Source organism: Protopterus annectens, chromosome 11.part0 (genome assembly GCF_019279795.1).
Source record: "Protopterus annectens isolate FY-2018-M chromosome 11.part0, PAN1.0, whole genome shotgun sequence".
Taxonomy (NCBI): domain Eukaryota; kingdom Metazoa; phylum Chordata; order Ceratodontiformes; family Protopteridae; genus Protopterus; species Protopterus annectens.
In genome coordinates this window covers 225,292,055-225,318,395 of record NC_056745.1, presented here as the reverse complement: position 1 = coordinate 225,318,395, position 26,341 = coordinate 225,292,055, and the positions used below count along the sequence as shown (strand labels likewise).

At 38.0% G+C, this 26,341-nt stretch overlaps 1 protein-coding gene across 1 annotated transcript in view; it reads left to right on the top strand.

Moving 5' to 3' along the window:
- PLXNC1 (plexin C1) overlaps positions 1–26,341 on the top strand; it is a 735,616-nt gene that overhangs the window by 340,548 nt on the left and 368,727 nt on the right. The window contains exon 13 of the mRNA XM_044087647.1: positions 22,236–22,360. Coding sequence (XP_043943582.1) covers positions 22,236–22,360 — 125 coding nt within the window. The remainder of the gene's footprint in view (positions 1–22,235; positions 22,361–26,341) is intronic.

Sequence of the window (26,341 nt, the reverse complement as noted above, 5' to 3'; positions counted from 1 at the left end):
ATCAAGCGCAAGGCCTGGGTTGTTTTTTAAACAGCTACATTATAGTAGAGATGCGAGTGTAGGCATCTACCTTAGGTCTGTTATGTGCTCTATTTGCCGGTAATTACTAAAACGCTCTAACTGATTAGAGAAAGTCTGACTATATTTTGACTGTATTTCTACCTATTTGTGTTATTGGTTGATTTTCTCTGTACTAGCAAGGGCTTGGGTTGATTTATGTGTTATTACAATGTGCTACGTTTTTAATCTCTGCCATAACATCTCATTTTGTGTTTTGTGACGACTGCATTTAACAGCCAATTTGTGGCGGGAAAAACTACTGCACTATATAGTTGTATTTGCTTTTGTGATCCATACGATCAGCAAATGCCATGTACTAGTTGATTGTAAACATTTTTTAAAAGTAATTTGGAGTTTTTTCTAAGACCAATTGCATATTAATGTGTACTGTGTTACATCGACTACAAAGCTATAGTATTTTGGTGGCCAACTTACCTGGCATAGAAATGCAATGTTTATTTTTCAGATGCTTCTAACTGCTAGAAATTGTTTTGATGTGCTACCTTTTACTATTATTTCATTACTATCTTAAAACAAGCCTTTTTTAATTTATCTAACACTATTTTTCTCTCTAAACTCTCTACCCTGTTTTTAGCTCTCTGCCCTGAGTTACCCCTGCGAGTAAACCCTTGAGGATACCTCAAAACCTACCTCCAAAACTCAGCTGTCTTAATTGCTCCAGCAAAGTAACAAACATCTAGGCAGGCTTCTCAGCTGCCTCATTCCCCTTTGTTTTTGGACATTTCACCTACTGGAATCTGAGGAAGTATGTGTAAATGCAGATGAACCCTTAATAACTTATGTTTTGGTCTTGATAGATGTTTTGTAGTACTCTAGCCTGCCAGGATAGCCAGCAGCCTTAGCTCTCCACCCCCCCCGATACACACTAGCTGCACCCTTTTTCCAAGTATTGCCCCAAGGATATTCTAAGTGGCACAAGACCTTAGACTCCTCTGCAAATTTTTATGTTTCTATCTTAACTCTAACCTCTCCCCTTTCACTGTATCTCCTAACTCTTCTAGCCCACTCTAGCTATAACACCTCCTTTTCTAATCTCTCCCTCTAGCTTCTCATACCTCACTCCTGCCCAACACCTCAGGTCCTTCTCCCTTCCTACTTACCCCTCTGTAAACCTTCTTTCACTGATTGACTCCGGAACCCCTCTGGACCTCTTTGGTTCTTCCCGCTCCGTTCGCCCTGCGGGCTCACTCCGCTCCCCTACCCTACCCCCAAATCCCACCCACCCCCAGTGCATCTAGCTTTATTCCCCCATAGCCACACCCTCTGAAACTCATACCCAATTAAACAATTATTACCAATACCTACCTCTCCCTATCCCCACCCACGTTAACCTCTAATTATCTACCTCACCTATACCACTTAACCATTGGATTCCTTCTCACCCACTCCAATCCCAACTCTTTCTTCCACTACCAACTTTATACTTTTATACTTAACTACTCCTACGCAAACTTATCTCTCTTGCTTTGATATATATATCTTATCTACCACATAACAACTCTACATATCTCACAATCTAACACATTACTTCCACCCAGATTCATCCAGTTGATATTTATATAGTATCCACTATATTCCATACTCCGCTATTCTAATTCCACTGTTCTATTAACTCCTCCTCATTATGCTCTCTAAACACCCCTTCACCTTCCTTTCACTATTCTCCTTATCCTCTTTATACCATCTCTCCCAACCCACAATTTCCACCCACTCCCAACCCTTTCATATAACTAATCCTCACAACACTTCTTTCTCACCCTCATATTCTCTTATTTCCCCCCATTTATATTCCTGAGAAAACCTCCTTCTCTTTCGACACAAACTTATCTCCTATCATGCTAACTTTTCCACCATGACTGTTAGCAAACCCTTCCAATTCACAAAACAACCCAATCTCATCTCCTTGCTAACTACCCACATAAACTATTACATACTACACCTGACAAGCGCTCTCATATCTGGAGACATCCATCCTAACCCAGGCCCCACCACTACTACTGCTATAAATAAATCCCTATTATTCACTTCCTTAAACTCTCAAAGTGTAGTAAACAAAGTCCCAAACCTACATGCATGGCTCATACACAATAAACCTGACATCCTCACTATTTCAGAAACCTGGCTAAAACCACACATTAGAGACTCTGAAATAGTTCCTCCTAACTATTCCATCATACGAAAAGACAGACCTCACAAGAAAGGTGGAGGAGTAGCCCTCCTATACACTTCCTCCCTAGTAGTTACCCCATACAACAAACCTACTCCACACTTTAACAATGCCGAACTTCTCCTTACCATGCTAAAAATCAATAATCATAAACATATATGTATAGCTTCCCTTTACATCCCCCCAGGGGATAATATCTCCACACTTGAACTCATCCTTTCCTGGCTATCCAGTATCATTAGTAATGAAACCATAATCCTAGGAGATGTTAATATTAACTGGGCCCTTATACAGTCTCCTACAAACCCCACTAACATCAACCTCTACAATTTCTCACAACTGATCACTTTGGTAACCCACCCTGCCAAAAAACCCTCCAATGGGAGTATATTGGATTGGATTCTAGTCTCCCACCCTCACTACTTCAACAACAGTGGCACTCTTCCCGACCCACTTGGTGACCACTTACCCACCATTACCCACCGGCTTCCCACTATCCTTCAGCAGACTCATAATCACATTACAATCCGTGACCATAAAAACTTCGACCCATTAATCTTTTCAAACTCACTACAAGCAATTAATTGGAACTGTCTAAAAACACTATCTCTTGACGATGCAGTCTCATACTTCAACTCAACTTTCTTAAAATTACTTGACTCCCAAGCTCCTTTACGGACTAAAAGAATAAAAACTAAATCAGCCCCATGGCTCTCCAAAACTACTCTTGCTATCATGAGACAAAGAGACAAAGTCTGGGGACGCTACCAAAAACACAAGACAGCACCACTCCTTAACGAATATAAAATGCTCTGAAACAAAGTAAAGAAATTCATTACTTCTGATCGTCAAAACTATTTCTCTACACTCCAAAACCAAAATAAAAACAACCCTCAGAAATTTTGGAAAGGGATCTCTACTCTCCTCCACCCCAGTAAACCAGATACTCCTAACCCAGACCCAAATGCTCCAGAACATGAATTAGCCACCCAATTTAATTCTTTCTTTATTGACTCAATCTCTAAATTGACCTCCTCATTCTCCAACTCCTCTCTACTATCTAATACCCCCTCATCCACCCCCACTATCTCTACTTCTATACCCTACTCCTCACCCACTAACTCCTCTACCCCCTCTTTTACACAAACTCTATCATTTCCACCTCCCCAAAATTTCCCCCTCCTGACTGCCCCCTCTTCTCATTAAATCCCATACCAACATCTACTATTAAGAAACTCCTTCAGAAATTGAAACCATGTACCAATGCTCCTGATAATATCCCCTCTTACTTTCTCAGTATAGCTGCTGAAACTCTTGCCTACCCCATTAGCATTTTAATTAACCGCTCACTACAAGAATACACAGTTCCCCAAATCTGGAAACAAGCCTTTATTATACCTCTACATAAAGGCGGTAACAATAATAACATCACTAATTTCCGCCCCATAGCCATCCTGTCCCCCATTTCTAAACTCTTAGAAAAATGTGTCCAACTTCAGCTCCTTCCCCACCTCCTAGACAACCATCTTATAACTCCCACACAGCACGGTTTCAGACCCAATCATAGCACCATGACAGCCCTCCTCTCCTTCCTTGAGGTTGTAAATAAAGCCCGTGACTCTGGACAAATTGTTTCCACCTTACTTCTTGACCTCTCCAAAGCCTTCGATACTATCTCACATAGCCTGCTCTTAAACAAACTCTCCAAACTTCACCTATCTTCCTCCTCTTTGAACTGGTTCTCTAGCTACCTATCTAATAGAAGTCAAGCTGTAAAATGGAAAAAAAGCTACCTCCTCTTTCCTTAGTACCCCTACAGGAGTTCCCCAAGGCTCCATACTGGGTCCTCTTCTCTTCAATATCTTTATAAATGACTTCCACAAATCAATCCCTTTCTCTAGCATCATCCAATATGCAGATGATTCAACTATTATCTGTTCCGCCTCTTCTATCACTACACTACAAAAACTTACTCAAGATGCTTTCTCTTCCACAGAGCAATGGATGCTATGTAATCATTTAGCTCTCAATGCTACCAAGACCAAACTAATGTTATTTACCCCTTCTAAAGTCATCCCTCCCGACATGGGTACATTCTCAATTACTACTCAACACAACTCACCTCTTGAAATTGTGTCAGAAACCAAACTACTTGGGGTCCAAATCGATAACCTACTTAAATTTAACTCCCACCTGCAAATAAACATCAAAAAAACACACCAAAAACTTGGCATGCTTTATAGACAGAACGCCTACCTCACATCTGCCACTAAAATCACTCTCTCAACCTCCTTCCTAATCCCATCCCTTCTATATGGTGCCCCACTACTAACTAATCTTCAGTCCTTGTTAAAAAAACAACTTACCTCCTGCTATAACAAAATTGCAAAATTTGCCACCAGCCAAAAGTCCTCCGCCCAGCACTGTTTCTCCCTCCATAACCTAAAATGGCTAGAACTTCCCAATCAACTAACTTACACTCAACTAACTCTAGCCCATAAGCTTATTCTCAACCCTTCCCTCTGTCCCTCTCTTTCCTCTGCCTTTAAAATGCACCTACCTAACAGAGTTCTAAGGTCAAATAATCAAAATCTACTCGAAGTACACAAACCAACTCATCCCCCAGGCAAAAACCTTCTTTCCTTCAGCCTCGCTCGCCTGTGGAACTCCCTACCTCCACTCATCCGCACCACCTCTAACCACTCTGCCTTCAAAAAGTCTCTCCACCTTCATCTAGCATCACAGTGGGAATGCTCTTGTTCCCACCCCACATAACTAACTCTACTCTACTCCTGTAGCTATGATATTTGTTCTCTTATCAGTATTAATGTTTACATTTATTCTATTACTTGTAGGTTTCTTCTTATTGTATTAACTGTTATGACTGCTTTTCTAAATGTGATTAGTTCTACTTTTTCTGTTTACATAATATTAATAACTCTCTGTACTAAGATTGTTACTGTTAAATGTTGAAAATACCTTCTGTTGGAGCTTTTCTCCCCAGGACTCCATTGAAAACGGGTTCTTTATGGCCCAATGGACTATCCTGGTAAACCAACGGCAATAAATAAATAAATAAATAAATAAATGTGTTCCTCTGAGCTTTTGACCGGGTTTTCATGGCCAAGAATAATTCATTGTTAACTACTAAGAAGGCTGCCACATTTACACTCTGTACAAAGGAGGTCCACATTCCATTTCCAGTGCACTCTGTAAAAATGCTATGTGTCTCCAGAAATCAGTCCTGAGAAACAAGTACTTAGTTTGAATTCTTGCATTGCTTTTAATCTCATGTCCCTGAGAATAAACTTTAACTTGTACCATATTCATGCTTTGACTACACCCAGGGGCATGGTTAAGGGGCTCAGAGTCTTTTGTGAGTTAGATTACTTCTCTAAAATAGACATGACTTGTATGTGAAATAAATATTGATGATAAGTTAAAAAGAAATATCAGGTCAAATGAAGAAATACCTTGTGAAATGAACGGTGAAAGTAGAATACAAAAGGTGTTGCTGCCTCATAAACTACTGGCTTTTGTTTTGTCATATAGGAATAGGAGCTACTTGTGATATTATAGAAGTGTATGGGTCTCCTGATAGTGATTAAGACCAGGAAGTCCAAAACCAACTTCTCACTTACTTATAAATAAAGTACTTCCTTAATGTTTAACTGTCCACATTTTTGCAGAATGTCTTGATTTATGACTTACATTTTTGGTCTGTTCCTCATAAAATATGAGGTTTCTTGGCAAATCACTCAGTACTAAACTCACTAAATAATGACACACATTTGAGTTTCAATCTTCATATCCTTTAGAAAATGCATGCTAACATAAAACCTGTTATTCTAGCAACTTTCTAAGTCTACAAGAGCGATATTTAAAATCTGTCCCTATTTTGGGGCCTTTGTCCTCCCCATTATTTTAGGCTTTGTCCAGATTTGTTGCACCAAGAGGCTGAGAGGTATGAGTCTACTCACTTTGCATAGTCAGCATGTCAGACACATTCCTCAGCGGTACACTGCCTTTTTTTACTTGTTAAGTTAAATTAGTTAAGCATTTTCTTATATACATACTTGTAATTAAGTTCACATCCAATGTATGTTTACACTATATTAGATACACTTAATTTATGAGTTCTATCTATTTTCAGACTTCATTTCCTTCCATTTCTTTTTAGATCAGTATTATGCAATCATTCATTCATTCGCTACTACATTTGTAGTATTATAATTGACTTCCCGAGTATCCCCTTAATGTTTAATTTTGCAAGTATGACTAATTCCAACTTCTGTCTTACATATTTTATCCTCTCCATTCCTTAGGTTCACCCTCTATCTTACTGCTAGTTATTATCTGCATGTCTGACAACTCGAGGAGGATGGGGATGGAGAGGGCCATCCTAGTGAAGCAGTAGGACTGAAACTGAAGACTTTTCATTCAGCTTAGCAGATAAACCTTTCATAGACTGCCATCTCCTTTCATTTTCCCCATAATGCTTATCAGTCTAACTTCTTTCCCAAATCTGCCCCTCATCATATTTATATTTGAGATAGATGCCTCCTGGCTATGCTTAGTGAAAAAGTATTTCTTTGTAAAAAAAGTCACTTTTCGACCTTCTCTCTGTCTGTTTTGTGTAACTGTGTGATTGCATCTAACTAAACGCCATGTCAGGACACGCCAAACCTTTAGTTAGCCATTGTTTTGGCATTTTTTTTAATCTCATATCCTATGCCTCAACATTGTTTTTAAATTCAAAGTATTTTTTTGAATATCACACATCAAACTGTACAGAATAATCTATCAAAAAAGTACAGAAAAAAGAACAAAGACCAACATAGAAATGCGTACAAAACGTATGAACAACTTTTTGCATTTTTGTTAAAAAATTGTCTCAGTCTATTCCTAACACAAGATGCTAACTTGTAACAAAACAAGCCATTGTTGTCAACTTCAATGAGAAAATATTCAAATAAGCCAATTTACAATAATCCTTGAGTATCACATGTATAATCACCAAGTTTGTAAACACTATGAAACCCAGAAACAACATTAGCACTCCCACAAACTCTATACCTCTTCCAAACCCTCCTAACGCCTCTGTAAAAGCAGTATCAACTAACTATGTAAAGTCATTACTCTCTAAACTTAAACCTTGCCCCCCATCTGTTGACAAGCTACCCTCTTACTTCCTGCAGATTGCCTCTGAACCCCTTGCCTATCCTGTATCCATCTTAATCAACCGATCCATTTCTGAATCCTATGTTCCCACTGTATGGAAGAATTTCTTTACTCTACCCCTTCACAAAGGGGGCAACTCCTCAGACATATCCAACTTCAGACCGATTGCCATACTCTCTCCACTCTCAAAAATCCTAGAGAAATGCATTCACAAGCAGGTAATGCATTGCTTCACCAGGAAAACCTTCTCACACCCACACAGCATGGCTTCTGTCCCAAGTATAGTACAACTACTGCACTCATATCATTCATCAACATAGTCTCCCTAGCTCGTGATAACAATAAACTTGTCTCATGCCTATTCCTTGACCTTTCTAAAGCCTTTGATACTGTCTCTCACTCACTCCTTCTAGATAAACTCGCTAACTTACATTTTTCTCCCTCTACTATCTGCTGGTTCTCCAGCTATCTCTCTACCCACCAGCAATCAGTTAAATGGCTCTCTGCACTATCCTCCCCTCTGACTGTACAAATGGGAGTCCCCCAAGGGTCCATACTTGGACCACTACTCTTTAATATTTTCACCAACTTGCTCTACTCCTCTTGTCCCCAGTCATCTCTTGGGCAATATGCTGATGACTCAACTGTTAAAACCATTGCTGACAACCCAGCTGACCTCCACTCAACTACCCAGGCATCCTTCAGCACTATTGAGACTTGGCTTAGTGATAACAAACTAATACTTAATCCAAAAAAAACTAAGCTCCTACTCTTCCTCCCGAAAAACATCACCACACTCAAAAGTACATTTACCATCTTATCCTGCAACAACACTATCATCTCAGCTGAATCTAGTACTAAATTGCTAGGTGTTAAAATAGATGATCAGCTTAAGTTTGATCTCCATATTACTAACTCAGTAAAAAGAACTCATCAAAAACTTGGACACCTTTTCCGTAGCAAGAAATACTTAACTAACACTGCCTGAATAACTCTCTCCCAGGCTTTATTACTGCCAACACTCCTGTACAGCTGCCACATATTCACAAACCTAAATTCTACACTTATTTCCAAGCTTGAAACTACCTATAATAAGATCACCAGATTTGCAGCTAACCAAACCTACAAGTCACACCACTGCTTAGCACTACAGCAACTAGACTGGCTAGAATTCTCTCAGCTGCTCCAACTATACCAACTACAAATCATCCACTCTATCCTCTATCTACCCTCCTTCTGCCCCAGCCTCTCATAGGTTCATAGGTTCATAGGTTGGTACTAGGCTATCGGCCCTAGGGCCTATATAAGTCTAGCCATAACAATTCCCTGGATATTTCTTCCCACAGTATTTACTTCTCTGGACGCCTGTCTAGCAGGGCGACTGACATGATCCCCGGGGTGAACTTCCTATCTCCCATCCAATCATCAAGGTTCCTTTTGAAGGGGGTCAAGGAGGCACTCTGCTTGACATGTATGGGCAGTCTATTCCAGAGTATGGGAGTCTCTGGGTCAGCAACCTAAAATAAACAGCCTCTGCAAGGCTCAAACTCACAACCCTACACACCATAGTCCATGTGATTTACCACTAAGCCATCACAGATATTCATCATATCCAAATATTCCTCTGCTAGGATGCTACGCAGCTCAAATCAAGAATTATTAGACATCTACAAACCCAAAACCAAAATAGGCTGCCTTCTCTATAACTATAACCCAGCTACATCCTGGAACCAACTCCCCTTGGAAATAAAATCCCTCCAGCATAGCAAAAGTTTCAAATTAGCCACAAGGAAATACCTAAAAACAAAGTGGTCTTGCCACTGTAGCCAACCACTCTGAAACCACCATCCTTTCATCTATTTCACCACCTCACTCAATGTATCTCTAACACTATTCCCCTGCCTCTTCTACCTCTTCCCTTCCTCTATCTCCAACCACTCTTAGCTCTTACAGTCTCAAAACAACCTACCTGTCTAGTCTGTCTCCTATACTCTACCTCCCCTACATCTCCTACTAGCCATTCTTACTTTCCTTTCTTGTTTCCAAACTCCTATACAACTAGATCCTACCCACTTTAAATAAGCATCTGCGTAACTATTAACTCATTTTGCTCTAAGCAGCTTAAATAATATTGTAACTAGTCTTCTAATTGTTTAAAACCTTGTTTGTAACAACTCACATAATTGTCTGCCAATTGTTAATACTCTGTATAATTGAATTGCCTGAGGAGCTTTTTTTCTCTCCAGGTCTCTGCTTGGAAGATCCTATAGCTGATTGTTACTACTATGTTACTAACATTTAATAAATTGTTTTCTAGCCCTGAGGAGCTTTTCTCCCCGGGTCTCTGCTGAAAATGAGCCAAAAGCTCAGCCAGACTAACCCGGTTAACAAATGTAAAATAAATAAAAAAATAAATAAAATAAAACTTGACTATAAACATGTTAAATATGAGAGGAGAAATAGTTATGAATGTGTGGCATTACAGAAAATGATGTGATGAGTTAAGCTAGCATTAATAAGTATTATTCTCAAAGAGTTCCCTTTATTATTACTGATTACAAGTGGGATCCATGTTCATATGTTAACTGATACATTTTATAAAAGCATTTTGCCATTGCTCTGGACGATATTTCCAGTATTTAAACAGAAAGCTCACAAATGAAATTCAGACATTCTGACTTAAATATATAGAAAGTTAGTTACCTTAACATGTGGAGGTACATTTCCTAGAAAACAGAAAAAGCAGAATGAGGGTGGGATCTCAGACTTTTTTCTTTTCTATTCTTTCTCTTTCTTCCTTTTATTCTGTGTATTATTACTTAGACAAACGTGTTTGTGCTTTTATTGCTAGTGACTGTTGTTTCAGTACTGCCATTCACTCTTATTATAAAAAAGCATTTGCTGCTATTTCACTTCATTCTGCTGTAAGGTTTACTGCTTAGTTTGTGCTTTAGTGGTTGATTAAAAGAAACAGATAAATGTTGTTTTCTACTTGTCAGGCATCAGTAAAGATTGTGTTGCTGTGTGTTGTGTGTTTTTATTGTTTTTTTATACAGTTAGCCTGGCTTTGTGGTGCAGGTGATGGACGCCTGACTATGACCCAGGCAACTGAGGTTTGACTACCAACACCTGCAATGCAAGAACCAGGCAGGGAGAGGAATGATTAAGGGGGCATGGCCCATTTGCCCATCCCGGGGGGGGGTAAGTGCAGTCAGAGGCAATGTGGGTGGTGCTGACTTCATGATGGAGACTAAGAAGCTCATTGCTAGTGCCTTGAGAGATTGCACAGGGATGCCTGAAGGGAATGTCCCTAGCTTAAGTGAAGGGACATCCTCCACTGTCAGCCCATTGCACACTCCTCTGCTACACATTGCAGGGTACATTACTCAGACACAGGGGAAACTAAAGTAAAACAGAATCAAACCACCCTGATGGTTGTCTGAATGATGTCCCATCTTGGCCAATATATGAATGACTGGACTGGTCCATCTGGCTGTGGAAAGGGCTCATGACTGACAAGCAATGGGAGCAAAGAATACATATACATACAAATATACAAAAGTTCAACAGTCCGAATCCAACTTACCCGAACACACTTTAACGAAAGTGCTTTTACTGAAAAAGCACTTTCATTAAAATGCATTAAAAACAAAACATTAAAAAAGAATAAAAAAGCGTTTATGCGGGGGGGCAAGCCCCCCTGCACCCCCCATGTGGGGGGCTATGCCCCCCACACCCCCCCTACTTTATTATTCTCACTCTGAGATCGCACTACAGTGAGGAAAAGGGAAAAATTCCCTTAACTGCACCATAGTACGATCTCTGCAACAGTCACTCCCCCACAACTCCCTCTACCTCCAGGCATACTTACGCGAAAGTGCTTCTTCGGTGAAAAGCACTTTCGCGTAAGTATGCACGACTGTTTCAGATTTGGTGAAACAGCCATTCGCTCATTAGTCCCAGACCCATATATATATATATATATATATATATATATAGAGAGAGAGAGAGAGAGAGAGAATTTTTTTTTAATTATTTTTCCCCCACTACATTTCTTTGTTGTTTTTCTGAACTTGCAAGTATGGATAGCAGGACAATTAGGAAGTGTTGTAACTAAGTGAACAAAATTCTTCCTCACTCAAGAACATGCACACCTTATGTGTCATCTGTCTTGGGAGTTAATACATCCTGGGAAAAGTGAGATTTGTAAGGCTTTTGATCCTAGAACTTTCAAGGCAAAGGAAATATATACCTATTTTGAAGGATATTCCTCCTTGTGCTGCGTCCACCTCTGAAGGGATTTCCTCCTCAGATATTGTGTTACGATAAAAGCCTTCAGCTTCTAGAGCTGAATCTGAGTCTTTTGATTCTTCCCAATTTAGACACAAAGATGAAAACAGAGAGAGACAAAAAGGATAATAGAACATAAACATAGAGAGAATAAGGTGGATTTCTCTCAAAATGTTACTCTATCCCCTGCCAAAAAGTTGATAGTGGTGGCATATACCTCTTCTACTACTGCTACTAATATTAGTGCACTTAACACTTCATGTAATTGTGTTCACAATGCTTACTGAAGTGTAACCAGACAATACTGTACTTCTATAAGATGTAGACTCCTAGAAGATTTTAGCCTCTAGACCAGTGACTGACAAATCTTTCTGCTTTTTCCCATCATTCTAGGACTGCTGACATTAAGTATGAGAAGATCTTGAGTGCTTTCTTGAAGTCACAGTAAGAAATGGGTCTTACCTTTTCTCATCTGGTAACAGGGCAGGTATATCTAATTCTTTCCTTCAGTCAATGTATTTTTTTCATTCATGATGTCTTCCCTTAGCTCTGTCACTGTGCCATTTCTGATTAAGCTGGTCACTGCCCTGCAGGTATAAACACTAATAGATGTTTTGATGTCAGTTGTGGTCTCAGACCTTTGTTTCAGCACCTTCTATATTGATAATGCCACCAGTGTCACTGGTATGAACACTGGTGCTATCAATGCTGGGGAACTTTGTGGTGCCAGGTGTTAAGGTCAGACCAGTGGGGTTGATTTTAGTGCCAAATGTGTCTGCATCATTGCCAGTCTCCAACAGATGAGCCCTCAGCCTTGAGGTTTTTGGTGTCATGCTTGGACTCAGTGGTCTAACAGTGTCAAAGTTTATCACTGGGCCAGTGGGATCAGGTTCACCACCAATGTCTGTACTAATGCTGCAGAGTTTTCTGTGCCTGCTATCCCCAGTAGCTGTGGCTGCATTGATTTCAGTCTCAACCAGAGTTCTTCTCTACCTGCCTGTTCAGCCAGCCAATCTTCTCAGCAGCAGAAGGAAAGGCCCAAATGGGAACTTGCAGGATAAATCACAAGTGTCTGGTACTACTCTGGCTCACTCTTCCTCTTTGGACTCTTCCCTCTGAGAAAAACTAACACAAGTGCAAGAGATTTTACCCTGCTTAATTCCCCCATACCACACACAAATAGTGGAGTTGCCACAGGTTCCACAACATTCCCCAAGTGATCCTAAGTTCAGAAGAATCCTAGAAATGATGCATGGTCCATAGACTCAATGACTACTCCACAATGCATCTACAGGAGGGCTTTTGGGCTGCCACGTTTCCCTCTGGGTGGTCCACCCTTCAGATAAGATGGTGGCTCTTCTCATCAGGACCATGTGGTAAAAACCCAGTCTTGTGCCACCTATTTTGAGATGGTCTCACAGGATCCTCTGGCCTCCAAAGGTATTGGGATTACTGGATAAAGGCTCCAGTGATAGATTCTAATGTCAATGCTGAAGCCTCTCAAAAGAATCTTACTTCACCTAGCCTTGCTTTTCACCCTTTAAATAAAGAGTACTGTATGGTGGACAGATTTGTATTTGACTTTATCCATGATGGTGATAAACTACTTATCACATATGTGATATTCAAGGTGCTGGAAGAGTTGTTGAATGGATATCTTAAGAACCAGTTGCAATCACAGATAACTATGCCCTCCATATTAAACCTCAAAATGTATCTGGAATACAATTAAACAGATGATGCAGTGAGAAGATAAGGACCTAAAACAGCCACCATCACTGGCTTCATCTGAATAAACTTAGCTGAGGGCTCTAAAATATCCTTTCTCAATATCCCTTTGATGGAGCTAAACTATTTGAATTATTATTAAAGAGAATCTGGAGAACATGGAAAGGAAGGCTAACCCTCACACTGTTGGTATGAAGTTCCATACTCCAAAATGCCCCTTTTTAGGAGTATGGAAGAGTCCACACCAGTTGTGTTATTGACACAGGAAATAGTAACGTGTGCTGTAAAATGGGAAGAACTTTTATGTTTATTAAGAGTTTTACACACACACACACACACACACACACATATATATATATATATATATATATATATATATATATATATATATATATGTGTATATTGGCAGTTGGGCAAGACTTTTTTAGATATGTCTAAGAAGATTAAAAAAAATATTTTATGAACTATGATCTGTATGGGGAAGGATATAATTTGGACTGTGTATCTTTAAGCTTATTCCCTCCAATGGAGCTCTTTTTGAGCCTTTACTCAAACTCCCTAGTGGGCATGGCTTAAACCTTTTAAAAAACGAAGTTATCATCTTACAGTTCAAATATAACCTCTACAGTTGTTGCATTTGCTTGATTCTAAGTCTTAAATTGGATTTTAAAAGCTACAATTGCCATAGTAAGCATGAACTGTGTAATGTTGTATAAACAGTTTATGATATATATGTAAGTGACCATTCAAGCAACACTCATACTGGCAGCATTTTCTTCACAAAGATGTGAGCTTTCAAATGAGACTAAGCAATTCTACTTGTATCACTTGATTGTTGAGATATTTAGAAAAGTATGACATTTATTACAGTAGAAATAAATAGTATACAAATAATATTCAATACCTCTTTATCTCCAGTAGGCAGAGGTCAAATATCAATACAGTTGTATTTGCCTTTGTGTAAACATCAAGACGAAATCTTTGACTACTAGGTATGTAGTATGATTTTGGAATTATTAATGCAAATATGAATAATGGTTATTTTTTTCCAAAATGTATTATTCATTCTATAACACAATAACTTAACAGTATAGTAACAAGAAAAAAGCAAATAAACTATATGCAATGTCCATAACAACTAAAAAATAAATATACATGCATAGGAGAACACTTAATAGTTCTCTAACATATTAGACAATTTTGTCAGTCTCTGGTATAATGAGAGAAAGAAAGAAAAACCTGCTAATTGAAGATTACTCTGTGTGTGTGTGTGTGTGTGTGTGTGTGTGTGTGTGTGTGTGTGTGTGTGTGTGTGTGTGTGTGTGTGTGTGTGTGTGTGTGTGTATGTGTGTTACTGAGGTTTTTGTGATTTTTTTTTATCTGGTCAAGGAGTCAGTCTCTGGTATATTGGGAAATGTATTAAAAGCAGACTTTGAAGGCAAAGGACAGTTCACAGTTCAAGAAAATCCAGGCATGCTAAAATGTGTTACTGAACCTAAACAGGCATGTCCACCATATGAACTATGTCTCTTAAAATGCTTAGAGATTCATGTCTCAATATTTCTGTCCTGTTCTTCCATATTTATATTTTTCAAAGCATGTTGTGATTTTGTCACTTTTTTCTAATTATTTGATCAGGAAGTTATGCCACTAAAACCAAAATGTTTTAAACAGTTGGATGGAAGGAAATAGACCAGTAGACATGAATACAACTTTTTGCTTAATTAATATTAAGTGATTACTTGCCTGCTCTTCATTAAAGTGTCATACTATGAGTTACCAAGGGTTACTAACATTTCCACTGCTGTATATCTAGATACAATACTCCAAATTATTTATATGCCTTCTTTTAGCTCACTCAGATTCATACACTCACAAATGAGATTGTCTGTATTGCAAAGTAAAAGATTTGGGGAAAAGACAAATACCCGTCTTACCTCTAAAGAAGTGTAGTGGCCAGAAGTCACTCATTGCCCTACAATTAAGCATTCCATGGGAATAAACCTATATTTTGCACCCTTAGACCCAGCCTAAGCTACCCCAGCACTCTACTGACCCATTCATTCCTCCCATTGACGTGAGAACCATCCTATTCATTTCCCAGTTAGGCCAAAGCTTTACAGTCCATTTGTTCTCTGACTTAGATGAGTGTTTATCAGCCCATTCATTTCTCAGATGAGGTGAAAGTCAAGCAGGTTTCGGAAGGTTGTCACTTAGATGAGTATAGTGTCATTCCTCAACACCAAACTTCCTCCCCAAGGCAACTGCAGAACAGTCAAAATGCATCTTTTCTAGGGTGACTCCCTAAGGATGGACTTTGACCTGCACCAGACATGCCCCCTGGCTTTTGTGGCTTGCATTCTCCATGCTTCCCCTCACTTTATTCAGACATTGTACCACCGTTACAGTACAGGCAACCAGAACAGTAGGTTTTAACCAGCTCTGTCAACCCAGGGATGGCAAGTTAGCACTGACCAATTGCGTAATCAGAGGTCACCTGTGTCATAGGCAGGGAATTGTCCCTACACTCCACTGGACTATGGTTAAGATAAAGCTCTTAAAGTACCTATAAATACTTCCCACTAAAATCACATTCCTGCATGAGCTTCTATATTTATGGCCATAATACTGTGCCAGCACTGCCAAATGCATTATTTTCATCCAAGTTTAACATTACAATAGACACATTTTGCTTGTATACTACTGTTTAATTATTAGTCTGCATCTATTCATTGTTACGCAAGACCCCAACATTTTATCTTTTTGTTATTCATTGTTTTTCACTTTCCAGATGTTATATAATGTTTTCTTTCCTGTAGATTGTCTCAGTTTTCATTCATAGTTCCATTTAAAATTATATTTTCATTGTTTTGTTTCCTGAATCATAGGTTAAGATATGCTAATATCCTACATTCTAAACATTGTTGCTATTAGGTTAATAGGTTCATAGGTGTGTACTAGGCTAATAGCCCTGGAGCCTTTACAAGCCTAGCCCATAGGATTATCCTGGCATTGTGCCACCTGACCTTAGTTCCCAGTGCTTCTGTCGAGCAGAGCCACTGGAGTGATCCCCGTGGTGAATTTTCTATTTCCCATCCACTCATCAAGAATTCTCTTGAAGAGGGCCAATGAGGTGCTCTGCTTGACATGTATGGGAAGTCTATTCCAGAACATGGGCAGTCTCTGGGTTATGAACCTGTCTGCAGCATTTCTAATGCAGTGGCAATTCTATGGTAACTTAGCAACAGTCATTACAAAAAAACAGCTTTAAAGACTGCTTTTAATACAACATGGACAAAATGAAATTAGAGTTACCTATCTGTTTAGATCAATTTGCACTTTGCTTTGCTGTTTAATCTCAGCTGTGGTTACAACCACAATACTGCTGCTACTAACTTGCCATCTAAGTCAAAAGTAACAAAAACATACAAAAAGTGTAATTGTTAATAATATAAAGAGAAATAAGATAATATTGCACAGATATGTCAGAGTAGAAATTGATACACAAAAATGAAACAGTTCAGTCTGCTTATCATGACCACAAAATACGTAAGATATCACAGCAAAAAAAAAAAAAAAGTCCCACAGTAACTTTATGCTATTAGTTGTAGAGTCAAGGATTCTGTGATAAGGCAGAGAGGCACAATGATCTCTAGGCATGATAACTTGAGCAAAGCAGCAGCTTGTCTTCAGCATTGTTGAGTTCAGGATATCAAGAATGCATTGCAGAGAGAGAAAAATTAGACAGAACAATTACTTCAGTAATTTGCATTGGGACTGGCATCAGCCACCTTTTCCCATTTGTGCCAAGAGTCAGGGTGTCACATCAGTAAGGACTGTCGCCTGGAGCAGTGCTCACACCACTGGGAAGGAATATGCATGTAATAAACAGTTTGGGCTATAAACTTGAGAAGGACATCATGAATCAGTTTGACGAAGAATGAAATGTTTGGCTATGTGGAATAACTAAACAGTTCTTATGCCATGGAAAGTATAAAATTCTAAATTATAGAAACAATATGCAGAATATGCAAAATATTAAAGAATATTAGTACTTTTGTTAGGCTGGTACATAAACTAAACAATTTATCTGGTAAAATAAGTTTCATTTAAGTGATACTAAAAAAATATTGCAAGTCTTTGAAAGATTCGCTTTTCTAGAAACAAACAGGCAAATAATAAAAGTAATACTAAAACTCTTTCTATAAAGGTGATAGCAGTATTAGATAAAACATAAAAAATTATTAATACAGTGTCAAGTAAAATGAATTTGTTTAAAAGCATTTGTCTACAACTGGCCAGTCATGGAAAGGACTCCTGCCCAATGCAGCAGTGATCCAGGTCCAGCTAGTAGCCCATTTGCCAGAAATGCAACTGTGTGTGTGTGTGTGTGTGTGTGTGTGTGTGTGTGTGTGTGTGTGTGTGTGTGTGTGTGTGTGTGTGTGTGTGTGTGAGGCAAGTTGAATTGCTGGTTAGTAAGTTTGTTTTCTATCCTTCTCTTGGAAGAAACATTGAAGTTTTTGAGATGCCTGACAGGGGTACCTTCTGGCTACTGTAAACAGTTAGCCCACCAGCAAACTCTTCAATTATGGCAAAGCATGGAAGGCTGAGTACTTTCTGCACTGATAACACAGATAGACTGACAAAGTACTTACAGAAAAGAACACAATACAGACGTCTTGTAAAAGACAAAAACACGCATCATGACTACTGTCAATAAAGATCTCGAAAAGAAGACTTCTTTACTTTGGAATTTTCTTTTAACATAAAGCTTAAGAAGCTTATGCTCTTTCTTCAAAAGTGAAGGTCTAGTCATTGTCTTTCATCCAAACTGTTACCATTTTGCGTATCCTACTTCCACTTTTACATTTCTCCTGGAGGAATACCATTGAACCATTGTATCCTGTCAGGATTGGATTGCTAAGCCCCAGGTTTCTGCATTCCAAGTAACTATTTGATGTTTTATGTGTGTATACGTGTGTTTATATATATATATATATATATATATATATATATATGTATATATGGGTCTACTTTTCTTTGGCAAACAAAAGTACAACTCCAATTAAGCACAAGTGCACTTTCGCAAGTACCGGTTCACTGAACCAGTAGTATAAACAAAAAAGAAACACTGCAGCACTGAAGCACGCTATAGTGAGGGTAAGGGAATATACCTGTTTCCCCACTGTAGTCTCAACTCAGAGTTACTATATATAAAGTAGCGGGATGTGGGGGGCACAGCCCCCACATGGGGGGGTGTGTGGGTCCTTGCCCCCTGCAAAACTGCCTTTGTGGTGTATCGTTTTTTGTTTATATTACTGGTTCGGTGAACCATTATTCGCGAAAGTTCACTTTCGTATAAGTGCACTTTTGCATAAATGGGGTCGTACTTTTGTTTGTCGTAAGAATGAGCTTTTGCCAAAGAAATGTAGAAACACACACATATATATATATATATATATATATATATAGATAGATAGATAGATAGATACATACATACATACATATAGATATAGATATAAATAAAGATGTGGGTCCTTGTCATTTCACTGAAATTAATCTTCATTTCTCTTAAACTTAAATGGCTGAACCCATTTCACTGAAAGCTCATTTGTCTGAAAACTCATTTCACAGAAAAGTGTGGAAGTGTATAAAAGTATGTAATGGTGTAATTTCTTATCATAGGAGTTATTAAGTGAGTCTAGCAGAGTATGTGGGATTGAAATGGACAGCATCATGTTGTACCCCCAGATATGTAGATGTCTTTCTTTGCTCTCCAGCACTGATTAATTGTATGTGGTGTTTTTTTACCTCAATGGTTGTGCAACCGTGGAGTTAATATATATACATATATATATATATATATATATATATATATATATATATATATATATATATATATATATATGAGTGTGAGAGCCGTCCCAGCATAAACATGTTTTTAGGATATATATTTCTTGTGAAGAAGCTCTTCTATGAAATAAGTTTTCAGTGAATGAGTTTGAACTGAAATGGTTTTGGCCATTAGAATTTCAATGAAATAACATAGACCCTTGTGTGTGTGTGTGTGTGTGTGTGTGTGTGTGTGTGTGTGTGTGTGTGTGTGTGTGTGTGTGTGTGTGTGTGTGTGTATGTCTTTACATCTAGCTATGGACTTTGTCCATCTATGACTGTCTATCTGCCTCACCTTCTTTGCTTGTTAGAATATACTGTAGCTCAGCACAGCTCTGAACAGGATAACACGGGTATTAGGGAATGTATGCAGAAATGAAAGGCTAAATGAATTAACATATATGAGTACATGAAGATGCTTATGGAATATGAAAGTAGCCTGTTGAATCTGAGTGTTGTAGTCAGCTCTCACAAAGCTGTCCAAACATACCCTTGTTGCAACTTTTCTTCACTGTTTCTCAAATAACTTTGAACCTATTAAATGACTTCTTATGTTTCATAGCATCAAGAACTAATTACCAGGGCCCTATCACTCAGTCTGAAAGGTAGTAATTTATCAAGTCTAACTAGCAGTCTACCACTTCTAGTTGTTACCTATATCCTCTCCTTTGTCTTCTGTGTCCCTCGTTTTTAAGTGCCCACACCTCCCACATGCAGAATATCCAAAGATATACTCTTCTGACAACTAAGATATAGAGTAACTAGACAGCTAGATAGCTAGATAGATAGACAGGTATATAGTTAGGTAGACTGAAAGATAGATGATTGCTGGCAAAGTAGTGTGTGTGTGTGTGTGTGTGTGTGTGTGTGTGTGTGTGTGTGTGTGTGTGTGTGTGTGTGTGTGTGTGTGTGTGTGTGTGTGTGTGTGTGTGTGTGTGTATGTATATATATATATATATATATATATATATATATATATATATATATATATATATATATATATACACATATATATATCTATATAAAGAGAGAGTGATATTAAATAAACTTTCAAAGTCTGTTATCATACCCCAGTCCTTCCACACCCATTACCATTTGTGTAATGTTCTGTGGCACAGCTTATAATAGTATAAGCTCCTTTTGTCTATATAATCTCCAGGCCTATTCAACAAATGTACAATGAGAGATTAAACTCAGCACTTCAGGAATCCAAGCCTTCTGCTGTGAACTACAGTGTCATATTCCCTGTTATCACCTTCTTTCACTTTGCATTGCAATGCCACTTCAGGGACATTATCCCCTAATATTTTAATCCTCTGTTCTGCTTCAGCTTATGCTACTAATTATGCAGGTTTAGTTCATATCATAAGTAACAACAGAAAAATGCTACAAGTTTGGTAAATGTTGAAAAATGTATGAGAAATATATAAAGAAAGAAAGAATAAACCACATATGACCACCATGGCTGTATAACAAATACAAACCATACAATATTTATAAATATTGTATAAGACTTAAGAGCAGAGGCTTGGTTCATTGACTTGATTGGTCAGTTTTCACCACTCTTTACTTCATGGTTTTATGAATGGTTTGTCATGTTTTAAGTTTTTAATGTGATTGGATGCTTTAGGTGTTTTTAGCTTGACTTTTTGTGTTTGCTTTAGGTCTGATGAAGCAGCTATAGGCTGTGAAAGTGGTAACCTTTTATCTAGTGTTACCTCTCATTATTTTTTATTGTTTTGACCATTAATAAATATTGTACAGTTTGTGTTTGTTACAGGGCCATGGTGGTCGTATGTGGTTTATTCTTTCTTTTAGTTCACATCATCCCACTGAAGAGCATTAAATATCAACTACCATGTTTCTGCCCCCAATTCTAGTCATCACAGATCTTGCCTGGGGCCTGTCCTTTATGCCTTTAACAATAGCTACCACACCATTCTTAGAATCATATGCATATAAATTGATCATACTCAACAAAAACATCATGTCCTATGACACAGACATGTTAAACTGACAGGTCCTAGGACTGTGCACTCAGTTACTCAGCTTTTTACTGTAACTTACCTTGGTAGTGTCACTCTAACAACCATTGCTTTGTATCACCTTAACCCTCTGAGCAAATATTAGACATTAAAAAATCTGAATTAGGATTAAGGTAATGTTTAAAAACAAGAAATCTGCATTGTTTTGCCAGAAAACTTTTTCATATTCAAACTTTATCCTTTTTAGTATAAGAAGAAATTGCCATTTATGTCAGTCTGTAGTAATACTTGATGATTATTTGGGGAAATTTTTGATTATATCCAGTACATTATTTAGGTCTGAAGGTAATACCCTGAAGACCTTTTTTGGATGGCTGTTTGTAATAGGGACATGGTATCTGCCTGTATCACTGGAGGCTTCAGTTCATATACTATACTGGATGCTAGAGGTCCGGTCAGGTTGGGAGATAAGCAAAGAGGCTTTTAGTCCATTCACCTCTCCTAAAGAGAAGAAGGGCAGGAAATCTCTCTCTCTATGGGTTTCTTAGACTGACGATCACCTTGCAGAGACTGCAGAAACCAGATTTAGCATTAGTCTTGATGGCATCAAACGTTCCTACAAATGAGAGCCAGCCTCTTTTCAGCAACAGTGGCATCCTGATTGTAGAATGGTGGTGTCTCAGCTGCTTTCATATGAATGCAAGCAAAAGATAGAAACACATAAGTGAAATATACAACGATACCAACCCAACAACTTGTTGTTGTCCCAGTCTCTTTCTCTCTTTCTCTCTCTCTGTATGGTATGATAAATGGGAATTATGACTATTAGGAAGGATAACTGGACAAAACTCCATAAAATCATTTTTATTTGGTAGCAACGACAAACATAATTTTATCTAATTCTTTTCTAGGGCTATATTGTACCTGGTCGTATATCCATTTTGGGAAAACAAAGTGTTACTTTACACGGATGTTCCATTACTGAACCAAATATTAAAGTTATTCTAAAAGGAAGTGCTGGTGACTTTACAGAAGAGTAAGTATTAATTTGGTGTAACCATATTATACATAATAACAGTTGTAAGCACCACAATGGCTGTAAAACTGAATACGGCACCAAGCTATTTATCAACATACTCATAACTGACACTCTAATGTATGATCATTGATGACTGATTGTAGAGTTTTTTCCTTGAAACAATAATATCTAGGGGAATTTCTCTTTTCCCTGAGGAAGGATGAGCTGAATGTTATGTCTTGTATCAGGGAGTGGTGGTACAGCCATCCCTCATGTTGGGGGTGCAGGGCACCTTAGCTATTTATTTTTAAAGTTAAACTGTGGTTCACATTCAAGTAATTCTGACATTTTGTAATCATGGTTATATGATTCAGCAGCAAAAGAGACAGTTTCAGTAGGAAGCCAAACAAATAATCTACTGATGACACATGCCATGATGTTAGGTTGTATTCATTACAAAAAGCTTAGAATGCATTGAGTACACATGCCATAATGTAGGTTGTACTAATTACAAAAAGCTTAGAATGCATTGAGTACACATGCCATGATGTTAGGTTGTACTAATTACATAAAGCTTAGAATGCATTGTATACACATGCCATGATGTTAGGTTGAACTAATTGCATAAAGCTTAGAATGCATTGATTACACATGCCATGATGTTAGGTTGTATTCATTATAAAAAGCTTAGAAGGCATTGAGTACACATGCCATGATGTTAGGTTATACTTATTTCATAACATAAAGGTTAGAATGCATTGAGTACACATGCCATGATGTTAGGTTATACTTATTACATAAAGGTTAGAATGCATTGAGTACACATGCCATGATGTTAGGTTGTACTAATTACATCAAGGTTAGAAAGCATTGAGTACACATGCCATGATGTTAGGTTGTACTAATTACATTAAGCTTATGATGCATTGAGTACGCATGCCATGATGTTAGGCTGTACTAATTACATAAAGCTTAGAATGCATTGAGTACACATGCCATGATGTTAGGTTGTATTCATTACAAAAGCTTAGAATGCATTGCATACACATGCCATGATGTTAGGTTGTACTAATTACATAAAGGTTAGAATGCATTGAGTACACATGCCATGATGTTAGGTAGTACTAATTACATAAAGCTTAGAATGCATTGAGTACACATGCCATGATGTTAGGTTGTACTAATTACATAATGCTTAAAATGCATTGCGTACACATGCCATGATGTTAGGTTGTACTAATTACATAAAGCTTAGAATGCATTGAGTACACATGCCATGATGTTAGGTTGTACTAATTACATAAAGTTTAGAATGCATTGCGTACAATGCCATGATGTTAGGTTGTATTCATTACAAAAAGCTTAGAATGCATTGCATACACATGCCATGATGTTAGGTTGTACTAATTACATAAAGCTTAAAATGCATTGCATACTCATGTAGCTGCATCTTTGGCTCTGTTCCTGTCATTTTTAACATACTTTTGTATCTTCCTTTATTAAAGTGTCACTGGCTTTTTAAGTACACAGATGATATTAAAATTGGTTTGGACATTTGCTTTAATAAGGATATTACACCTCTGAGTCACTATTTATTTACTATTTCATTTTGGCTTAGAGAGCATGGCCATCCTTCGAACACTAATAAGTTTAAATTCATGTACTTTCATCCCCTTAAAGTTTGTCTATCTTTATGTTTTGTTAAGTGGTGCAGTTATTCAGCACATAAAGGTGATTACACACTTGGGGTATATTTATCAACAACTTTTCTTTTAGGGTTAATGTTGCAATTGTATGATCAAACACACTTAGAACCCTTGGTCTTATTCTAAACCTTTTAGAACCAGCTCCCCAGTTGTTCTAGCTGACCTGTTTATGCCCTGCATTCAACCCATCATAGAGTATAACATCATGTTTTGTTTTTACAATGAAAGTGAATTTTGTTCTTAAAGAGCATACAAAAAAATTACAAGTTATAAGCCTCCATCCAGAGAAATGTGTTATAGGGACAGTTTGTACTCTTTCAGGCTACAGTGGTCAGGCTACAGTGGTGTGAAAATAAACTAGTTGCATGTTATCTGTGGCCTATAAAGCCGTGAATGAATCGATTACTTTGGTTGAAGATACACGATCATGACAAGAATCTAGGGAACACCACTCTTAGTTTTAAATGTCTCCTATTTAAAACATCTTGGAGAAGAAGGTTTTTATCTCATCCTTACCAAGCTGTTTCAATTATCTACTGGGAAAAGGAAGGGATACTGACAACATCAATTCATTTAAAAAGAGTAAGATCAATGGGTAGGCACCGAGGTATTTTCTTACATCTATTGTGGAGTCTGGGTTCCAGCCCAAATACAGGAATAACTAAAATGTGAGGTTATGAAATTATGTGTAATTTTCTAACATTTGACTGACTGATGCTGTGGCTAAGAAGGATCTGCTGACCAGCCCATTTCTCTTGTTAACAGACAAATAAAATAAGTGCCCTGAGCCTCAGTATTATTGTCTCCAAAAAACAGACAAGGCATCCCATTGACGTTTGTGCCATGATGGTTAACTTATATTGAGTTGTATAAGATAGGCACTTATGCTGTAACGTTGGATATTACTGATCCCAAAAGGCTTTGAATCTAACAGGTAGGGCATATAATCCATGATATTTAATAATATTAGCTATTACCAGGTAAGCATATATGCTGACTGTAAAAGATTTAAAATACATCAGGTAGGTGTATATGCCATAATATTTAACCTTTGTGACTTCAAAAGCTAAATAATGCAGCAGTAATTCAGAAGCAGTACTATACATCCACTTGCCTCTATTAAGTGCACAATGGTAGGTGTAACAGCGTCTGCCACTTCATTCTTCTTTGATGATCATAGACATTATCTATGAGCTACAACAACGATAAGGTACATCATCTATGAGGTACAACAATGCTAAGGTATGAGCTCCAAAATTCTGCAAATCAAGTGTGCCATCTGTGTTACACAGCACTATGGCTTCTGTATTTATAGGCTCACAGGATCATAGGAAGTTACTAGACTATTGGCCTTAAGGCCCTTACAAGCCTAGCCAAGAATTTAGACCATGTTCTGATGAGTTCCTATTAGAACGATGAAAACCCATTTTGTCTAATGCATTTTTGTCGACACATGTAGGGCGAACAGGCAAAACAGCGAAGTGGCTGTTCAGCGAATTCTTTCCCTGGGAAAGAAGTCATTTGACTGCTTCATTGCTTTGCCTCTTCTGAAGTGTAGTGTGGCCCTTGTCCGGTATAGCCCCCGAGCGTGATTGTGCAACAGTTACTGACCTTAGGGTTAGGGTGCAGGTTAAGGTAAGTGCATATGTATGAACGTGTTTACTGTTTTTTATTTTGCATTAGATGTATGGTTGAGTTACATGTGTATGTGTTTTCAGCTGTTTACTTTTGTTTTGGGGGGTAGAATTAGGGTTAGGTAAGTTTGTATGTGTTTGGAACTGTTATATAAATGTGCAGGAGTTACTGACAAGGTTAGGGCATGGGTTAAGGTAAGTGAATATGTTTTAAAATGTTTACTGGTTTTTTTTCGTTAGATCTATGGTTGGGTTACGTGCATATGTGTATTTAGTTGTTTACTGGTTTTTGGGGGGTATAATTAGGGTTAGGGTATGTTTGTATGTGTTTGGAAGTGTTTAATGTTTTTTTGGGGGGATTGGAACAGCGATTTCTTTCCCTAGGAAAGAAATTGCTGTTCTGTGGTTTCGACATTTTCAGCATTCACTGAATATGTGTCTATGTTTTCAGTGTTCGGTGTTTTAATATGAACTCTTTCTGACAAGTCAGCGCCCGATGCCTACTTCAATTGATTTGTCAAGGCTGCTTTGAGGTCAAAGTAGAAATCATACTAAAGTAAACTGCCTTTAGAATGTTGTAATAATGGATCCTATAATGACCACAAAATAACCACCTCAAAATTCATAAGAACCAATGGAATTGTAAACAGACATTTATT